This window comes from Lepidochelys kempii, chromosome 8, assembly GCF_965140285.1.
Source record: "Lepidochelys kempii isolate rLepKem1 chromosome 8, rLepKem1.hap1, whole genome shotgun sequence".
In the NCBI taxonomy this organism is placed as follows: Eukaryota; Metazoa; Chordata; order Testudines; family Cheloniidae; genus Lepidochelys; species Lepidochelys kempii.
The window spans coordinates 82,963,634-82,976,594 of NC_136387.1; the positions used below are offsets into that span (position 1 = coordinate 82,963,634).

At 40.2% G+C, this 12,961-nt stretch overlaps 1 protein-coding gene across 1 annotated transcript; it reads right to left on the reverse strand.

The window, feature by feature from the left end:
• Window positions 1-821: 821 nt before the first annotated feature.
• DNAJB4 (DnaJ heat shock protein family (Hsp40) member B4) lies at window positions 822-12,728 on the reverse strand. Its single transcript, XM_073357262.2, has 4 exons — window positions 12,406-12,728; window positions 11,308-11,596; window positions 5,083-5,657; window positions 822-2,822 (listed from the first exon to the last, which is right to left on the reverse strand). The coding sequence occupies exons 2-4, from the start codon at window positions 11,516-11,518 to the stop codon at window positions 2,589-2,591; spliced, it is 1,020 nt and encodes a 339-aa protein (XP_073213363.1). The 5' UTR covers window positions 11,519-11,596; window positions 12,406-12,728; the 3' UTR covers window positions 822-2,588.
• Between the last annotated feature and the right edge of the window lie 233 nt (window positions 12,729-12,961).

A 12,961-nucleotide genomic window follows, 5' to 3' on the forward strand; every position in this document is an offset into this window, starting at 1 on the left:
CCTTCCCAAGAGATGGTAGAATTCTTCTGTCAACCTAGTTCTGTCTACACAGGGACTTAGGTTGGCTTAACTTTTCACACCCCTGACCGACATAGTTAAACCAACCTAAATAACTTTCTAGTTTAGAGTAGCCTTAGTCCCTTCTGGAAAAAAAAAAAGGAACTCAGGGCCAGATTTTCTAAAAAGGATTTGGGTGCTTAAACCAGCAGCAAAGTTCCTAGTAGGGTTTTCACGAGTGCCCAGGTGCCCGACTCCTATTGATTTCAATGGGAGTGAGGCATCTTGATGCTTTTGAAAATCCCATTAGGCACCTGGCTGCTGGTTTAGGTACCAAAATCCCTTAACAAATCTAGTCCTTAGGCACTTTTTGAAAATTTTATCTGTTGTCTATACAAGGTGTCTAATTCCTTTTTGAACCCTGCTAAACTCATCTCCTCACCAGTAGGAGTGGCAATGCGTTCCACAGGCTGACTGCATTCTGTGAAAAAAAATATTCCTTCCACCGAGAAAACTGTAAAATGTTTCAGAATGATGTGGCAGCTTTTTCTGTACTTTAAGTTTTACACCATATTCAGAAATGGTGAAATAAAAGAACTTAGTTTTCCGTATGTGTAAACATTCACTATTAGGGACTACTATGGAATTCTGCCAATTCAGCCCTGCTGCTCTGACCTGAAGTTGGACATTGAAAAATATCTGCAGTTATTCTAAGTATTGTAGCTACTTAGATTATGGGTGCCCAAGACTTGGTTTCAAATGCTCAGCCTCATTTGCTCTTCGCAGAGTTTATGGCATGTGGTTATGGCAAAAAATAAAAAAAAAAAGTTAAAAACAAGTTTATTAAAAAACACATGAGAAATGCCATACAGAACATACTGAAACTGGAAATCTTTTAAATGCATGAACACAATATATAAGGATAACAATAGGCATAAGCAGTAGGTAGCAGTTAATTTTAAAACTTTTTTTCCCTTTGTAGTATCACTCCAGCTACTGTTCAGGTTCCCTGCTTGTTTAGGACTGCAAATGAATATGATTTACACTATCATATGTGTCAGCTGTATGAAAGAGAAACTGTAGTTAAAAAATTGACAGTATCTTTTAGGAATGTGTTCCTTTGAAAAATTGAAGTGGGATTCTTCTGTGCAAGGGCTCATTAAAAAAAGGCTAACTAAATTAACCCCAACTCTCATAATCCACCTTCCTACAGAAAATCATTTATATGATGTTGCTAAACACCCTGTTATAACCTAAATTACCCAGAGCAGATAACTAGAAGATTTCCACAGGTAAATGAATGACTGCTAATAAGAATAATATTTTCTTCTTATAAAGAAAAATAAATCTTCCCTTAAGAATGTCATTATTAAAGCACTGTGGCATGTTTTTAAAACCTAAGTTATGAAAGTAAGTCTGCAAGGCAATTATATGACCAAAATCATACTGCAACCAAGGGAACCAGCCCTATAGCATGTTATAATACTAGACTCAATTACTGAGAGCTCTCTCCTTCCCCTATATATGTGTTTTCACCTTAAGGGCTAGGAAAGTCATGTTTCTATTCACAAAGGAACTAAAGCCCAAGCCCGCTAAATTGATGGAAAGACTTCCACTGGCTTAAATGAACTTTGGGTCAGGCCCAAAAAGTTTCCTCAGAATCCTTTAGCTGGGAGCTGGGTTTTGTCCCTTCTCTCTTACGGAAGTGGTAGACTGTTCAGCCCTTGAATTCTACAGATGTCCTGAGATCTGCATGATCTTGAAGTGTGTGTGTGTAAGCCAAGTGCCTTTATTTACACCGTTCCACGGGCAACCTTCCACAAAAGGACAGCATGGCTCCTTCTAGAGCCAAGATACCATGTCGTCCTGCCAATGGTTGGACTGAAATCCATCCCTAGGGAATGGGTGTTAGCACCGATTAGTAGTATTCCCCAGCTGGATTTCTGAAGGGAGCATGTCACAGTGTGGCTACACCTTTCCCCAGAGCAGCTGAGGCAGCTTCTGGGGCAGCTGGGAGAAGGCTCACACTCTTTTGTGGGTTCAGGAGCTCTACAAACAGATTTAGCTAGCCTTTGCTTTGTGAAATGGAAGGTAGCATGTGGGCCTTCATATCTAAATGGAGTCAGTTAATGCTTTAGTCTCTTTAAATATCTGTGGATATTACATGAGCGTATTTCTAATAAGAATTCTGACTTCTGATATTAGTGGGTAGCATCACATAGATAATCTAGAGATACATAAAATAAAGTACTTGGATGCTCAAGTACTTTATTAGAAATATGTGCACTGAGCTTTTGCAAAATGATTACATTTTACATGTAAGCAAAATACTGAATAAACTCTCTGATTAGGAAGATCTAAGTAAGATACAGTGAGTGGTTTTCCCTGTATGTTTTACTGCAAGAGTCACCCGCGTGACTTGTATTTAACCATTCTCTTCTCATGCAGCATTACAGTATTCCCTCCCTCCACCCCACAAAAGAAAATGAATATTCCACAAATGGATATAGATTGCACTTTTACAGCATGAACTTGCCAGTCTTCTGCATTTTCAGTGTCCTGCTGAAACAGTGTTAACACAGTCCATTCCTTTATGAAACAGGAAGATTTCTCCTAAGTACTTCTTTTGATGCTGGAGGAATATTGTCTGGGAAATTTACTTCAAATTCTATAATTAAGTCGCCACGTTGGTCGGGATTTTTGGGAAATGGCAACCCATATCCTATAATTCTTCTCCTCATCCCAGGCTTTACAACCTCATTTACTGTCATAGGTATGGTTCTTCCTTCTATTGTTGGCACGGTGACCGAGGTGCCGCATAAAGCCTAAAATAAATAGTTCATATCATGAGAAAGAGGCAACCATCAAAAGCTTATTTGTACTGAAAACTGAATTTTCAGATTACAGAATTAGAAAAAGATGATATTGTGAATACATGGATTATTTTGCATAACTGAAGAGAACTGTCAAAACTGAAAGACAATAACTTATGTAGCTCCCTTTAAAAGGGGATGCTTGTTTTATTACCAATGTTCTCTCCAATATCAAAACAATGGTCAGTGCCCCAGAATAACATCTAAAGCAGTCAGGAAAGGGTTTACTCCCTGGTGCCGCATCCTAAACATCAACAGATAATGCTGTGATCAGTACAAACAGAACAAATACGCTCAGTACTCCCACTGTCTTCTGCTCATGAATCTCTACCAAACAAGCAGCATCTCAGCTGTCATTAGAAATTCAGAGTCCTAGCTCCATTGCACTTCGGGTTACATAGAGTATTTATTCATTGTAAGACTCTTGCAACGCTTGTTTTGCTCATACTTTGCTTTTTAAAATTATTTTAGGGCTAGTGTCTGACATTTACGTTGAGCCTTTTTGATAGAGCTGGGCAAAAAACATGTGGCTAAGATTTTTTTGTTGGTTAAAAAAAAAAAAAGGCATTTTCTGGTGTCCCAAACCAGTTTGAGAATTTTGATTGAATTCAATTAATAGTTTTGGCCCAGAAAAAAAAAAAAAAAAAAGCAACCTCAAACAATTTGAAATGTTTCATTTTGAAATGGCATTTTGAATTCAAATTTGGCCAATTAAAAAAAAAAAAAAAAAGCAGGGGAGGAGGGTTGGAAAACCTCCTGAAATGGCTGACCCAAAAACGTTTTGTTTTGAATAGACCAAACCGTTTTGGTCAATTCAAAATGAACATTTTGGGAAAAAAAATGGTTTTGGTTTTAAATCAAATGGGATTTTCTTTTCCCTCCTAGATTTTTTGGTTTGATCTCCAAACCAAAAAAAAAATCCATTATTTGCTCAACTCTGCTATCAATCTTCACAGTGTCCTTTTATGTGCACATTTGTGATGTTCAAATTAAAGTAAATATTAAAATACAAACCAAGAATTTACCTGCTCTGTATCAAGATATAATTTCTTGGCAAAAACAAAAACAAACTAAGCACTTTGTTTTTTAATAGAGATAATTCCCACTAATCTCCTCTTTTATCTAAATACTTATGCATTTAATACTGTACTTCTGGCCTGCAAGGATTGCTTTTGTTTTCCACCTACCCTCTATGTACTTAATCTGTGCTGACAAAACTCAGTGTTATTTGGACTCAGTGGAAGAATTATGATATTTATGCAGAAACCACATTACCCATCCTGTCATTACATAGTGCTTTTCCTCTTGTATTATGTGGTTCATCTCATGAAAAATCTAAAAAAAATATATTTTTTTTTAAAGTTCAGAATACAGGCAGACTTTCTTTGCACGTCCTCTGCACATCGCTTGAGATTTGTTTATTCTCACTATTCCTTAATGCTACATTTTTAAAAATACAGACTTGATTCATTTTGGGGAAAATCAATTCCTTTAACTGTCTTCAAACACTAAAGAAAACACTCTCCAATCTCTTATTTTTGTTTCTGAAAGCAAAACTACTTTGGTCTTTGGAGTGCATTTAAAAAAGAAGATATGAACTTATTTTTATCATCACATATAACTCCCATAACAACACCTGCTCACAATTTATCCTCATGAAATCCACCTCCATATATTCTAAAAGCACACTGAAATGTGTTGATATGAAAGGAAAGATATTTTGCAAGTTTGCTAAATTAAGCTCCATTGGTGAGCTGTGAAAATATTCTAGACGTGCGTTCTAGATACCTTCTACTCCAGAAATGATAAGGACGGTATATCATAGCAGAAAGGAGTCCATTACATTGGATGCATTCATTGTTACTTCAACCCAATCTGCATTTACATATAGATAGCTATTGTACTTACTGTAGTACTAAAACTTAGAAAAATGGCAAATATGCTCTACTTTCCTTTCTCACAGATCGTTCTGTATGTTGCCATAGACAAAACTTAACAACATATGATGCAGACCCCAGTAAAAAAAGCCAATGATTCTGGTACTGATAACTATGCACTATACTTAGTCTGATTAAATTGTATTAGCTAGAGAACTGGAGTGCTGAATTATGATAATTGCTACAGATTTATTTTCTGCAGTGTAGCCACAATACCATGCTAAGACAATTTCTTTTTATATTTCATTTGCGCCATCAACTAACACAAAACTTACCTCCCTCAAACTTATTTTAACAGGATAGATAATATTTGAACCATCTCTCTTGAAGAGCGAGTGACTTTTGTCTTTAATGACAAAAACAATATCAGCTGGGATAGTATTGGGTGTTTCATCTCCTTCTTTTGGGAAAGTGATTTTAGTGCCTTCTTTCCACCCTCTCTTGATCTCAATGGTGAGGATTTTGTCCTCCGTTCGCACACTTCTGCCATCTGGGTTCAGCCTTTTTCGGGAAATTCTCATCCTTTTTGTGCAGCCATGATATATCTCTTCCAATGATACTTTAAGTTCATGGATAATCGGGGGATCTTGTTTACGACGAGGCTGGCTACCAACTGTATTCCTCTCTCTTGGAAATCCATTCATGCTAAAACTAGTGAAAGATCCAAAAGGATCACCATCCACTTCCATGTCTTCAGTGTCTCTGCCACTAGGCATTCTTCTCCCAAAGAAGATCTCAAAAGGATTTGTGCCACCAAAAAATGCTGCAAATGTGGCATGTGGGTCACCATGGAAAGCGTATCGAAAGGTGCCACCCTGTCCATCGGGTCCTCCAGCTCCTCCTTTCAACCCTAATTGGGACATATGGACAAGGTTAGGAAAGTCCATACTAGTTTTCAATCCTGGTACTTATTAACAACATAAAGAGTAAAATACAGTTTTGTCTTGAGTCACAAACAAATACTGAAAGGACTTGTAGTTTAACAACTGCACAAACATAGAACAGTAAGCAGAGATTGAAGGGCTCCTCTTTAAAGAGACCTCACCCTACTTGCCAGTGGACTGTAGAGTAGCAACTACTCATCATCATACAACCTGGAGTAATTCTGAAGATTTAGAATTGTTTCCTAAAATAAGATGCCCCATCAGCAGCAAATCTATTTAATAATTGGTCACTCATTGAAATGACTGGATTGTAAATAATGTTTTAATAGTGTGCTGAAAATTATGAGTGTTCTCTGTCTGCATGATCTTAAAGACCATATTCCCATGTAATTTTTTTAACTAAGGATCTGCTCAATGGGACTAGGGTTAAGCCCTTCAAGGCCACTATAGGTATGGAATATATAAAGTTGTATTATATTTAAAGCTTCAAATATGCTCCGTTTCTAATCAGACTAGGCTAATTTCTGTGCTCTTGAGATCAATGGGATTGCACAGGGTGTAAGTCAGACAGAGTGGGTCAAATTCTGTGCTATTTTAGGAAACTACCATAAATCAACAGCTAGCCATAAAGCACATTGGTATGAATGGATAACAGAAAGCATAATTGTTTTGGAAACAGGACTTCACCAAGTCTGAGATAATGGAAACACTGTGTTTTGCTTTGTTTCTTGGGGGGTTATAATCTGGGAATGGAGAGGAAAGAGAAAGTTGAAAGGAGTGCAGCAAACCAGAAAAGTTTGGCCACATTTTTGTTTATTAAAAGCTATTTTCCATCAGTAGCAACCCAGCATTAAAAACCTCCCAGAAACAGTAAATCTTACATTTGTACTATGTGGAAGAGTTAATATTGTAGAAACTTTGACTTTCAAAATTTCTGACTTCTTTGGGTGCTTGATTTCTCAAATTTAATGCTGCATTAACTAGTTTTTGTATTTAATTTCCTTGAAGTTTTCAAAGTCAAACAATAGTAAACAGAAAAAAGTTAAAAAGGCAGGCTCCTTTATTAGTTAGAAATTTTCAGTTGTGTTTATCAAATACTCTAAGCTAGTGGTTCTTGACCTTTTCCGGACTGCACCTGCATGTTACAAACAGAAAAAGCCCCCACTCCCATCTAGTGATGAAGAAAGGGAGGTGCTTGTGACCCCCGGAAACTTTTTTGTGGGAGGAGACTGTGACCCCCCCAGTTTGAGAACCTATGCTCTAGATACTTTATGAGATTAAAAATAACTTTAGAGGTAAAGAAGCTTTGCTATCTCTAACCACCAAACTCATCCTATCACTTCCTTAGTAAAAATTCCCACTCTCCACTCCTCTTCCCAGGCCATCCAAGATTTTACTCCCCCACAAAAACACAAAACAAAAAAACCCATCATCATCTCTAGGAGTCCTTTATAGTTCAATCTCCTTTCTCAACTAATTGACTACTATTTCTTTCTCTTCTTCATATTGGTTGTCCCCATTCTTCCCAGTGTGAGATCTTCCTTCCACTTCCTTCAGGTGACAGTTTTCTCATGCCCAGCTTTTCATTTACCACAGTCCCCAGCACCCACCCAGTTATCTTCTACCTCTACTCTGTGGCTCCAGACCATACCTCACGCAACAAACAGTTCTTTTCTACCTCCCTTCCCTTGCTAATGACCTCCATATACTTCTTCCTACTGGTTAATTCCCTCCCCCACTCTCCCCCTGACTCCTCAGACCTTGCTTAAGAGGTTTTAAGGCCAAAGGCACTCAGTCCTTAAGGAGGCCTTCAGTTCTAAATACTTAAGCATCTCAGCAACACTTAACCACTAAGCTGCCTCGTAAGATTAAGGTAGCTCTGCACTATATGCAACCATTTTCCTTCTAAGGCCCTTAAGCAGTTATGGATTTAGTCTTATGCTAAAGCATAAGGGAGGGATACCTCAGTGGTTTGAGCATTGGCCTGCTAAACCCAGGGCTGTGAATTCAATCCTTGAGGGGGCCATTTAGAGATCTGGGGCAAAAATTGGGGATTGGTCTTGCTTTGAGCAGGGGGGTTGGACTAGACGACCTCTTGAGGTCCCTTCCAACCCTAATATTCTATGATAAAGCAGTTCAGCATGCATCCTACTTTCTAATCCATGTTAGAGACAGATCTTTTAAAAGAAAAGCTGAATTCAAAGTATTCATAAACCATGCATAAATTTTTAATGCTAGGTCCTCAGCTGCAGCTGATTAGCATATAGTGCAGCTCAAATGGAGGAGTGAGAGTCAGATAAGGCAACTTCCTAACATATCTTTGGGAGACCATATTGAATTAAGTGTATAAATGGTTTATGTATCTTTGTGGGCCAGGGACGGTATGCACTCCACAGTGGGGAGGATTACCACAATTCCTCCAGGAAGTAAAAACAGTAGGGGATGATTAAGGCAAATCACTCAGGTTCTAACACCTCAAGAGAAGTACCACCTCCCGTGGAGGCTCACATATTCTGGTTCAAACTGGATTCTCCAGTGATCAAGAGACAAAGAAAGGACTTGTAGATAAATAACCTGAGCTTAAATTGATGCAGGGCCATTGTTCTGGTTCCTGCTCTAAAGACTGATATGACCTTGTAACAAGGAGGAAAAAACAGTTGTGGGGTTTGAAGACCTAACACCTGTGCTGAGTTGGGGGTGGGTGACCTCTGGTAAGATTTTTAGCACATGGGAATGTTTTTATATGCTTTCTCTGTAATGCTTCTACCTTCAGAATAAATGTGCTTGCTTGGAAGAAGCTGTGTAGTAACTTGTAACTGCAGGCCAAATATTGGTCACAGCCCTCAGAGAAAAAGCAAAGCACAGGCCATGGCCTTCTAGGCTGGGGATATCACAGTGTAGATCAGGGAAATGTGCATCCTTAAAAATCCCACTCCCTTCTGACTGAGGCATGGATCTCTGCCCAGGAGAACTGATGGCTGAGAGTGAAACGTTTAAGGACCAAGAAGGGTGAGTTACCCTAAAACTGTGGCAGAGGGCAAAAGTGGCCTTTGCATCCTCTTGATCCTGGGCCCAAGTCAGTTGCCTAGCACAACACAGACCATCCTGAAAGGATGTTATTGGACCATTGGCGGTTGGCAAGAGATCAATACGGCAGCCAAGTATCAGCTAAGTATAAAGGAGCCCAGTCACTCCCTCCACACTGGCATCAGGGAAAGAGTCAGCATAGGAGTTCCCCAGTTGGTGCTACAGCTACACAGGGGTGATCCTCCCATGAAATGCTGACTTTAGGGCCACTTTCCACCAGTGGCACAGCACAAAGCAGCAACCCATAGGCCTTAGCATTTACTATTTCCAAATTCAAAAACCCCAAACTGATCTTCTTCAAAAATGTATTGCTTTTCTTTCTCTAAAAAGGACTCTAAAACAAGACAAGTGTCCAACTTGAACAAATACATTTAATCCAGATATGAGGAATGGATTTTTAATATTTGTTTAATTCCAGGATGACTGAACTGATTTTACTCAAATTAAAAAGTTAAACAAATTTGGATTAAACCCAAGCACAAAAGGTTTGAGCCCTAAAGGAATGTTTTGATAAAGTTCTGAACAACTGCAGAGGGGGCATTAGAATGGAAATGGCATCTCAATCATAACTCTAGTTTTGCTATGGCAAATGCTACACTAAACGTTTTTCAATTTTTTTTTTTTTAAAATGAAGTACTGGTATTGTCAAACAAATGCATGACAAACTGTGTCATGTGATTAGTGGAATGATACTTCCTAGAATAGATACTGAATAGTTTTTGCTGAAAGTACATCAGGTTCCATGGTTGTAAAACAATCACAGAGCTTTACAACTACTGACTACATTCTGGACAACAATGACAGAGCTTAGGCAGCCACTCAGGCGACAAGGGATATTTCCAGACACATAGCTGCAGGAACTTGTCAATACTTTTGTTAATATTATGCCTAAAATAAACAGAAGTACATGCTTTGAGCCTCTGTTTCAGGTATGCAATGCCACACTGCCAAAGGCTACACTGCTTTATATGCCTTGCCCTCCACTCTTAGGAGAATCTGACTAATGATATTTTTAGGAGGGGGTTAGGAAGTGCTACTGCACTGGAATGGAATGAGTATTACCTAAGCTGTAGATTAATTAAGTACTTGCATATAGGAAAGAAGAACAAACAGAGCTAAAGGGAAAAAAGCAATAAGGCAAAAAGATTAAGGGCAAGATTTTTACAGCTATTTAGGCATTGCTGCACTTAGCATTGCAATGCCTAAATTGATTTAGGAGCCCAAGACTCATTTCCAAAAGGAGCTTGGGAATTTAGGAGCCTAAATCCCATTAACAGTCAAGTGCTTAAACCCCTTTTGAAAATGAGACTTAGGCATTACAATGCTGAGTGCAGCAATGATGGAATACTTTATAAATCTGGGCCTAATACCAAAGGAGATGCATGAGCCCTTAGTAATCCCAGATAATAGAATCGGGTCAGGTAACAGAGTCTTATGAATGACATGAGAACCTGTGGAAACATCAGTAAAGACTTGTAGTTCCAGAATTCTCTCATTTCACAGTGGTACAAGAGACTATGGAATTTGCCTCATTTATAGAAGTTAAAGTTTGCAAAGACGCAATGATCAGTGACAGCACCACACACGTTGATAAAGGGCCAGATATCTTGCATAGCACTTACTTCACAATTAGTGCTACTTGTCAATGAGACTACTGATGGAGTAGTGTGCAACTCAGCTTGAGTAAAATTATCAGAATCTGGCCCCAAATGAATGTTAACGATTAAATGAGCCTACCTAGTTTCTGTGGGCAGTGCTTAACCAGTTTAGAGTCTCAAATAACGTGTAAAAAGTAACTGCTGAATCCTAAAAATGGTGGGGAACCATCACAATTGATGATTAAAAAAGAAAGAGCTTCCTGTTTAAGTAACCATTTTAGGCTATATAATATTTCTGGGGCCTCATCCCTTTGGCACGTTATTACTGTTTACAGTTAAACTAAAAAATTGTTCTGGTATTTCATGACATCAGGCAAATACTTTCCTCTACGGGCAAGAAGCCAAGGCCAACTAAGGACTGGACACCTGGACTCCTGCTCAGTAGAGGGATTATCCTGTCTTGTTTTGTACAAAAAAAGCAAATTATCCTTTATGAAAAGTTTGAGAGATATATTATTCAAAGAGGCGCTCTGTCTCTATGTAACATTTTGATGGCTATCTCAAAAAGCACAGGGGCAAAAATAAATAAAATGCATCCAGCTATTTATAGGTCATAGACAAATCTTTATTACATTTAAAAAGTTCTATAAGATGGATTTGGGATCTTTTAAATTTTTTTTTAAATAAACAAAATTGACTTAAGCATGGTTCTAAACTATGAAGGATACACTATACATGATTATATATATTTATTAACATATAAGTCTCTGTAATTACCATATATCAGTCTCCAGAAGAAAACAGTCATTGTCCAAATCAGTACATGCATGGATAAATACAAACTTTCTTCTTGTCTTGTGGCATTCAGCACAACTAAGTGTCCATTGTAAGAGTGTAGCACAGATAGATACTGAGTAAGAGAAATACTTACCTTCCTCCCCAAACTGATCATAAATGTCTCTCTTTTTGGGATCACTCAGGACTTCATAGGCTTCTGCAACCTCTTTGAATTTTTCCTCTGCGTGGGAGGATTTGTTCTTATCCGGATGCCATTTAAGGGCTTGTTTTCGGTAAGCCTTTTTGATATCTTCTTCAGAAGCCCCTTTTTCAATTCCCAAAATTGAATAATAATCTTTTCCCATTCTGAGTGTTGTTAGATGAATTTTAGTTTCCCTTGATATGAAGAAACCAGTGTCCTGTGCCTGAGTAATGCAGTGATACTGGGGGGAAAAAATAGCACAAATCAGCAAAGCTGTTGGTACTCTAAGCAGTGGGTAGACTGCTTACCCTTATTTGATTCCCTCCCCTGTTGCTCATTTATAGATAAATATACACAGTGGTAGAGAGACAGCCCTCTCCAGAGCCCTCCTATTTATACTACGTGTCTCTGCTCTTTCTAGAACAGCAAATGCTACAGAACGTCATTTCCCAGACTGCTCACAGCCAAAACATTCTCTGCACAGCTGTTTCCTCTGCCTTCCAATTAACTGTTCAATTTCCATTTCTCTCTTTTGAGTGATAAATAAGCTCTGTATCTTACTATCAGACCCCGGAACCTGTAGGTCAGTGGTCTCCAACCTTTTTACACCCAAGATCACTTTTTGAATCTAAGGGCAACCCAGGATTTCCCCGCCCCTTCCCCGAGGCCCCGCCCTGCTCATTCCTTCCCCCTTCTCTCCCTGGGTCGCTCACTCTCCCCCACCCTCACTCACTTTCACTAGGCTGGACCAGGGATTTGGGAGGGGGTGTGGACTCTGGGCTGGGGCCGAGGGGTTTGCAGTGTGAGAAGGGGCTCCGGGCTAAGCCTGGAGCAGGGGGTTGGAGTGCAAGCTTTAGGAGGGAGTTTGGGCGCAGGAGGGGGTACAGGGAGGTGGGGCAGGGCTGGAGCAGAGGGTTGGGGGGCAGGATGGGGTATGGGGTGCTGGCTCCAGAAGGGAGCTCAGGGCTGGGGTTTGGGGTACAGGAGGGGGTTTGGGATGCTGCCTCCGGGAGGGGGCTCAGGTGCAGCCTCCCGCCAGGCAGCACTTACCTCTACCTCCGGTGGCTCCCGGTTGGTGGCGGGCACAGCGAGGCTAAGGCAAGCTCCCTACCTACCCTGGCCCCACATCGCTCCCGGAAGGGGCCAACGCACCCTACACCCCTGGGGTGGGGTGGAGGGCACGTGGTTCCATGTGCTGCCCCTCTCTGCAAGCACCGCCCCCGCAGCTCTCCTGGTTAATGGGAGCTGTGGGGGCGGTGCTTGTAGGCAGGCACACTGAAGGAGATCCCTGCCCCCCGCCCCAACTCCAGGGCTGCAGTGGCGACTTCTGGGAGCGGTGTGGAGCCGGGGTTGGCAGAGAGTCTGCCTTAGTAGTAGCCACACTGCACTTCCACCGGACATTGCGATCGCCTGGGAGATCCTCTAGGATCAACCAATCAGTCGCGAACGACCACTGGCGTTGGTCATTGGTCTGAATCCAGACCTCGTCAGCGGGCACTGAAAACCTAGCTGTCTGACAGTTATAAAACCGCCTATGGAAATGAGTTGGAAATTTCAATTCCTGACGTGCACTCTAATCTATTTAGGTTCTTATGCCATGTAAGAA